This window comes from Arachis ipaensis, chromosome B5 (assembly GCF_059453495.1).
Source record: "Arachis ipaensis isolate K30076 ecotype BB chromosome B5, ASM5945349v1, whole genome shotgun sequence".
Lineage (NCBI taxonomy): Eukaryota > Viridiplantae > Streptophyta > Magnoliopsida > Fabales > Fabaceae > Arachis > Arachis ipaensis.
In genome coordinates, this window is record NC_142440.1 from 158,877,660 (window position 1) to 158,885,654 (window position 7,995).

The following is a 7,995-nucleotide window of genomic DNA, read 5'->3' on the forward strand; positions in this document are numbered from 1 at the left end:
GATTCAAATATTTACCGTTAACAAGGGAGAGGAGTCCTTCAGAGAATTCAAAGTGTGCCCAAGTTTCCCACAGTTCATAGATCATAAGCTAAGATCACATTAGCTTTAAGGGCAGATTATATATCCTCCAATTCCAAAGGATATGTAGAAATCATGATGCATCAAGGGTTCTAAATTTATTGTTTGGATTGTTTACAAAACAAATCTAGGACTAGTTGAATTAGGGGGATTCTACTGTCATGAGTGGTTTGGAAGATGCAATGGATTTTTGGGAAGTAGGATTAATCTACATCAAACCCTCTTTTATGGATTGCATTGCATTGTATGATATCATATATGGACAGAATTTTCAGATAGTAGAATTTATACTCCATTGCTTAGAATTTGTTGAACGAATTATTTATGTCAATTTTTCTTGGATTTATAAAACTTCAAATCTTTCTTTTTAATAAAATATTTAGGTGAATGCTAACATGAACTAAGAAAAATGCTGAAAGGATGTTTATAATCAAATACCATACTTTTTAGAGCAATTTATAATCAAGTTGAGGTATTATTCATCATTAATTTTTACTAATTCTAAACTCTGTTTATATGCATATTATGCTTTTGTTAAACTTAATGCTTCTGGTGTATGCTACTGACTCAACCAACACCACTTTCGGTTTCTTTCTCTCCCAACTCACAAATCTTTCATTTATTGTTGCTGCATTGTTGAGAGTTCTACTACAGTTTTAACACTTCTAGCGTCTTAATTACATATATATAGTCTAAGACTTTATTTATTACAAAACAAGTTTAATTTCCAACAAGCTAAGAAAAATGAAAGTACATGAAAAATTTAAGTTACATAATACATTACAAGATCTAATGTAGCCCTCATCAGTCATCATAGCCTAGCTTCAAGCTTAGAAAACATGCCTTGCACAGGAGACTAACATGTTTAAGCGTTCCCAACTAAGACTGAAAAAGAGAAGAAACAAATAAGTTAAGAAATTAGTTAAGTCTCCATAGTAAAATTACATATAAAATATAAAATTAAGACGTATAATTATACATAGTAGTCGATTTAATGACTGAGTTTTTATAAAATATATTACCTGCAAACCTGTGAGTCTCCTTTTGAACTTGACAAATTTGACTGCTATGGTGACATAAATGTGGTCCATTAAAGTATTCAAGAACCTGAAATATGCATGGCGCCAACGGCGATTGACCAGCATTGAGCCAAAGATTCCCCAAAATCCAGTAGCAAATCCGAGTGCCATACTTATGTAAAATCCAAGAGACAAAACTGAGGCATCTTCATCTTCTTGTGGTGGTGGCAATGGAGGTTTCACTACTTCCTTGCACAGTTTTGGAAGTGGAGGTCCACAAAGATCAAGATTATCTTCATAGCTTGAAGCACTGAAACTCTGCAACTATGTGCTAGTTGGAATCACTCCGGCTAGATGGTTATGTGATAAATCTAACATGGTGAGCCGGTAGATTTGAGTGAGACTAGAAGGAATGGAACCAGAGAGTTGGTTTCTTGACAAGTCAAGAAACTCCAGTGATGTTAGCCTTCCAATCATTGAAGGAATTGTTCCTGTAAAGCTGTTCCTTGACAAATTCAACGAAACTAAGCCGAATAATTCAGCTAGTTCTGTTGGAATTTGCCCAGATAATTGATTACTAGAGAGATCAATGCTTTTCAAGAATAAATGTTTCTCTATGAAGATTCGTTGTGCACCTTTCCACATCAAAATTGCCATATAGTTCACACTTCTGAAAATGATATCTCCACCAATATTGACTTGGAAACGAAGAGAAACATTTATTGGGGTACTAATTTGAGCCAATGTAGTAAAATTCTTGAAGCAGATGGGAATTTGTCCAGAAAGATTGTTCAAAGAGAGATCTAACAGATGAAGGTTTGTTAGATGACAAAGATTTAATGGTAAACTTCCATGGAAGTGATTGCTGCTTAAGCTTACCATTGTTAATGTCTTGTGTAAACTCTCAATCCAAGAAGGAATAGGTCCTGATAATTTGTTTTCACTCAAATCAAGCCTCATTAGGTTTGTGCAACTCCTCAAAGACAAAGGAACCTTGCCAGTTAAGCTATTGTTTCTCAATACCAAGATTCCAAGATTAAGAAGAGATCCTATTGAAGTTGGAATCTTTCCTTTGAACTTATTATGACTCAAATCTAGATACACTAATGACTTGAAATGACTCAAACAATTGGGAATGGAGCCAGATAGAGTATTGTTTGAAAGGCTCAAAATGCTTATTGGCATGCCAATTGTAGCATTATTATAAGCACAAAAGAACAGCCTAGACTCTGAAAACTTATTACTGGATAGGTCAAGAATATAAACCCCACTTAGAAATGGTGGAATTGAACCTTCAAATTGATTTGAAGCAAGATTTAAAGTATCTACATAGCTAGGCCATATAGGTAAATTTGGAATTTTACCTATGAGATTATTGAGTGAAATATCCACATCCATTGGCATTGGAAATGCCAATTTTTCCCAGAACCAGTTAGGAACCACATCTGAAATTCCAGTGTTGGAAATATCAATCAAAGAGCTCTTTTGTGTCTGCAGCCATTTGGGAAAAGCTGGACCTAGTTTGCAAGAACTCAATAATATGCCTTCTTCTAACTGAAAAGGTGGCACCCAATTTTGACTAAACATCAAAGTCAACGAGTTGCCAGATAAACTCAGGTACTTCAACTTGGACATGTTTGCAAAATGAGAGTCAGAGATCACACCTTCTAAAGAGTTTGAATCCAACTCCAGAGTGGCCAGCTGAGATGGAAATCTATAATCTGCTTGTATAGTCCCTCTCAGATTGTTTTCATTAAGCTTCAACACTTCCAAGAATGGAATCAATTTCGACATGTCAGGCAGTGTGCCGTTGATTCGGTTGGTGCTCAGGTCTAATTCTTGAAGCGAGTTGCCAGCACATCTTCCAGATAAGTGGTTAACTATCAGAGGAAGCTCTTCATTCAGAGAGTTATCATTTAGACTCAAAGAATTCAAACATGCATCTCCAAAAGACTTTGGAATTCCACCTGTTAAGAAGTTTGATCCAATAGACAAAGACTCCAACTTGGATGGCAATGTGATGTCTTCAGGGATCTTTCCGGATAACCGGTTTCCAGCAAGACTCAGTTGTATCAAAGACGGAAAACCGGTCGAAATGCCGGAAAATTCTCCGGTTATTTGGTTCATGTTCAGGAAGAGTACAAAAAGTGATGAGTGTCCAGAACAACTACCAGCTGACAAGTTTTGAAGAATTGTTGCAAGTTCTTCGTCCAAGTTGTTTTCCATCAAGCTTAACTCCATCAAACTGCATATATCTGCTAAGGATCTCAAATCCTTGCCCTTGGTGAATCTGTTACCAATGAGGTAAAGTTCTTGCAGTGATGTCATTGCTGTGCCAAAATCACTTGGTATTGGACCCTTCAAGGAGTTGACAGAAAGATCTAGAATAACAAGGTTGGGGTTGACTTGGGATATCCACTTGAAAATCATGGGTGACTCGAAGTAGTTGTTACTAAGATCAAGACTTCGAAGAGAAGAAGAAGAATTGGATTTGAAATTTGACATAAACTTGGTCAAATAGTGATCAGAAAGGAAACAACTTTCTAAGTGGAGTTCTTGAAGGTGAGGTAGGTTACTACCAACCATAATTTGCATCCAAATATAAGAGTTGTTTAGATTAATCACCTCGCTTAAATCAAGAACCATTAAGGAGGTGAGATTGGACAACCATTGACCTCCGCGATTATCAACTGTGAGAGCACCAAAGGTGGCTTGTCCTCCAAGGCAAAGCTGCTCCAAGCTTGAAAGTTTTCCAAGCTCAGAAGGTATTGTTCCTTCAAAAACATTGTCACATAATGAAAGATACAACAAGCTAGAAAGGTTTCCCAGTTGGTAAGGGATTGAACCATCAAGCTTGTTGTCTTCAAGATTTAAGTACAACAATTTTGAAAGAGAACCAAGTTGTGGTGGAACTTGACCACTAAAATAAGAATGTGAGAGATCAAGATATTCCAAGTTGGAGAGAGATCCAAAGAATTGTGGAATATGGGTGTTGGGAAAATAGTTATAGCTGAGATTGAAGTACACCAAATGCTTCAACTCCAACAATGATGCGTGGATCTGACCCTTCAAGCGACGAGCTGTATATCCGAGACCGACATTGGGAACAAGAGGATTATCATAGAGACCACTAAGATCGAGGTATTGCACATGGCCTGTTAGGTTGTTGCAGAAAACACCTCTCCAATGGCAACAATCTTCGTTTCTTTCCCATGATGACAGAACTCCGTAGTCGTCAACTAAACCTGATGTTGAAGAGTAGAGAGAAAATTAATTAAGTAGTAAATATTGATGTGCTGAACCATCAATATAAATTATTTCACAAAGATGCTATTTACACGTTAAAATTAGCTATCAAAATTATTTATTATATATTTATGTAGTTTAATTTATTTTTAATGTGGACTATCATTCATATGGTCAATATAAAAATAATTATTTATGTTGACATAACATTATTTAATTAGATATATTTATAAATAAAAATATTTGATAACTAAAATTATTTAGCCAAAACAACCAGAATTTATCTTATTTAGTCTTCATTAATTATTGTAACAATTAATAAAATAATTAAATATACTAAATAAGATAAATTCTGACTATTTTTGTCTCTCTAGCATTACGGATTTATAAAACTATTTTGCGTAGGACTGTCAAATAAGCTAGCTCGATCCATTTAGTCCCGAACCATTTAAGTCAACGGGTTAAATAGACGATTCCTTTAAATCCGCTTTATTCACATGTCATAATTTTTCAATCCAGATATTTATGGCTAGTTCGATAGGTTAAACAGATTGATCCATTTACATTTTTATTTTATTTTTAAAAAATATTTTAACAAAAAATATTACTTTTAAGTAGGGGTGTTCAAATCCAAACCGATTTAAATTAAACCGCTCATCTAATTCAATCCAAACCGAAAACCGATTAAAACTGCACTAATTCGGATTTGATTGGATTCTATTTTTTGCAAACCGCTGGATTGGATCGGATTTCAGATCTATTTTTCATAACCGATCCAATCCAATCCAAATCGCACAATGTGCTATAATATTATTTTATTATTATATTTACAATTATACTTATAACATGTTCAATTTGTTATACATTTTTCTATTATTCATGTATTATTATTATTTATTAAATATTTTATGTTCAAAATATTATTTATTTATTTATTTTAACTAACCTATAATTTTATTTCTATTATTATGTTATCGTTGGCTTTTTAAGATATTGTTAAGACTTGTTATGTCATTGTTTGTTATTTAAAATTTGATGTTGAGACTTATTATATGTATTTAATTTTTGGATAATGCTAGGTAAACAAAAAAAAACAGGCAAAACTTGCCTTATTTAGCATTAATTAATTGTCGCAACAATTAATGAATTCTAAATAAGGCAAGTTATGAGTGTTTTTGCTGGTTTTCTTTGGTTACCAAACATTTCCGTTAATTTTTTTTATTTAAAAAATCATAAATCCAAACCGATCCAAACCGCTTGTAAACAGGTAAATAAAATTTATCCTTTTAAACAGGTAAATAAGCTGGTATAAATTTAATCTATTTTAATGGCTCTAATTTCATGCGACAACAAAATTAAATTTTTAAGTAAATACTAAATAGATTTCACTAATGATTAAAAAAGGATGAAGTGATCATTACAATAATCTTAAACTAAACGGCGTTATTATTATATATAAGTATATAACTAAATGATAAAATTGTTTAGTCTAATTTTTTAAATATATTGTACATGTCATTATTATATACAAATATGAATTCACTGTAATATTGCTTTAATATTTTTGGGTAAAGTATACTTTTTGTTTCTAAAGTTTGACAAAAATTTAAAAAATGTCTCTAAATTTTATTTTGTTTTAATTTTGTCCCAAAAATTTTCGATTTGCATCAAATATATTTTCGACGGCTAAATTTTTAAAAAATTTAAGACCAATTTAACAATAATACATGAAAATTATGTTTGATTTGCTTGTGTTGAGGGGTTGTTCTTATGAAATTGTTGTTAAATCGGTCTTAAATTTTTTGAAAAATTAACCATCAGATATATATTTGATGCAAATAAAAAATTTATGAAACAAAATTGAAATAAAATAAAATTTAGGGATATTTTTTAAACTTTTCTCAAACTTTAGAAATAAAAAGTATATTTTATCCGATATTTTTTTATATATTATAAATTTATAATAGATAGATGCATTAACACACAGGTAGAATAACCAACTCTACTAACTATATATGATTGTTTAATACCTGACTTGAAGTCCAGGAGTGCAAGCTTCTCACTATCTTTGCACCAAAATTCAGCAGAAACATACTTCACATGATGCAAGTACTGCGACATCGTCAACCACAACATAAATATGGCTTGAACGAGAATCTTGAAACAAACTGGACCCATGGTCGTGATTGTGGTCATTAATAATGAACTAACAACGGAAAATTATGATAGATGAGGATAGGTTTTACTCTAGTCCAGGTACCGCTTTATAAAGAGGTTGATTTTTTATTCATTATTGACAACCACCCAAGTATATACCTTATTTTTCTTTTTTTTTTTTTTGTGTGTATAAAAACAATTTTTAACATCTAAAAATTTACGTCCACTGATAAAAGGTTAGAGAAATCCAATAATATATGCACAATATGTCAAATAAATTAAAGTTATTAAGATAAAATTCACGATAAATGATGACAAGTCCAATAATTCCGATACTCTATGTCGTAAGATAGGGTTCAAAGACTTATGGTGACACTGACACCATTACTTATTAGTTAGGTCACGGAAAAATTGTTATCTGATGATTTTTGCATCTCATAAAATTTCAAATTTATCGAAATATTTCTTTAAAAAATGAGAATAATCCTTAGATTAAAGGCTACAATTGAACCTTTCCAACTTGAAAAAAAAAAGGTTTCTACAAACTAAACCATAAAGGGGAAAAATAAAAAGAAATAATAGAGAAATCGATGAAACTTGATTTAATTTTGTCGAATATCACGGACACATGTTTTACTATTAATTAATAAATGCTAACTTGGTTTCAGAATATTAAAACCTCAGGTACAATTGTCTTTGTAAAAAATTAATAATTAAAAATAATGGGTAAAGTATATTTTTTGTCCCTGAAGTTTGACAAAAATTTTAAAAATACCCTTAAGTTTTATTTTTTTCCAATTTTGTCCCAAAAGTTTTCGATTTGCATCAAATATACCCTCAACGGCTAAATTTTCAAAAAAATTTAAGACCAATCTAACAATAATACATGAAAATTATGCTTGATTTGCTTGTATTGAAGGTTGTTCTTATGAAATTGTTGTTGAATTCGTCTTAAATTTTTTGAAAAATTAGCCGTCAGGGGTATATTTGATGCAAATCGAAAACTTTTGGGACAAAATTGAAACAAAATAAAACTTAGGGGTATTTTTGAAACTTTTGTCAAACTTTAGGGACAAAAAATATATTTTACCCAAAAATAATTTAATTAAACATATTAAATTATATAGCTATTATTAATTATCATCTTCACATACATAAAAACATCGTATACGTATGAAAAAAATAAATTTACAAGGCAAGTGTTTTTTGAGGCTGAGAAATAAATTGGACCACTCCAAAACTTAAGATTGGCAAGTAGTCACAAACTTAAGTATGAAAATAACATATACTTGATGGAATATTCCAATGTAAGCTGGCATTATTAGAAAGACCTTAGTTTATTACTTGACTTGAGTCAACTTGTTTCCTTCTTTCATTCTTCTGTCTCTGGTGAGTTTGGAAATTTTGATGAAAGTGTGATTGTATTTTTTAAAGGAAAAATATCAAGAAACAATAAAAACCAGCCAATATAAAATTTACATGTGTATTTTATATG

General features: G+C 31.5%; 1 protein-coding gene across 1 annotated transcript; it reads right to left on the reverse strand.

Moving 5' to 3' along the window:
- Positions 1-677: 677 nt before the first annotated feature.
- On the reverse strand, positions 678-6,580 carry LOC107644901 (receptor-like protein EIX2). Its single transcript, XM_016348856.3, has 3 exons — positions 6,374-6,580; positions 1,101-4,342; positions 678-963 (listed from the first exon to the last, which is right to left on the reverse strand). Exons 1-2 carry the CDS (start codon positions 6,537-6,539, stop codon positions 1,422-1,424), a joined length of 3,087 nt encoding a protein of 1,028 aa, XP_016204342.1. The 5' UTR covers positions 6,540-6,580; the 3' UTR covers positions 678-963; positions 1,101-1,421.
- Positions 6,581-7,995: the final 1,415 nt, after the last annotated feature.

Bases quoted from the DNA above. Each gene is read 5' to 3' on its own strand.
- LOC107644901 (XM_016348856.3), bottom strand. From the start codon at position 6,539: ATGACCACAATCACGACCATGGGTCCAGTTTGTTTCAAGATTCTCGTT. The intron at 4,343-6,373 runs GTATTAAACAAT...CTTCAACATCAG, and splicing joins ACTCCTGGACTTCAAGTCAG to GTTTAGTTGACGACTACGGA.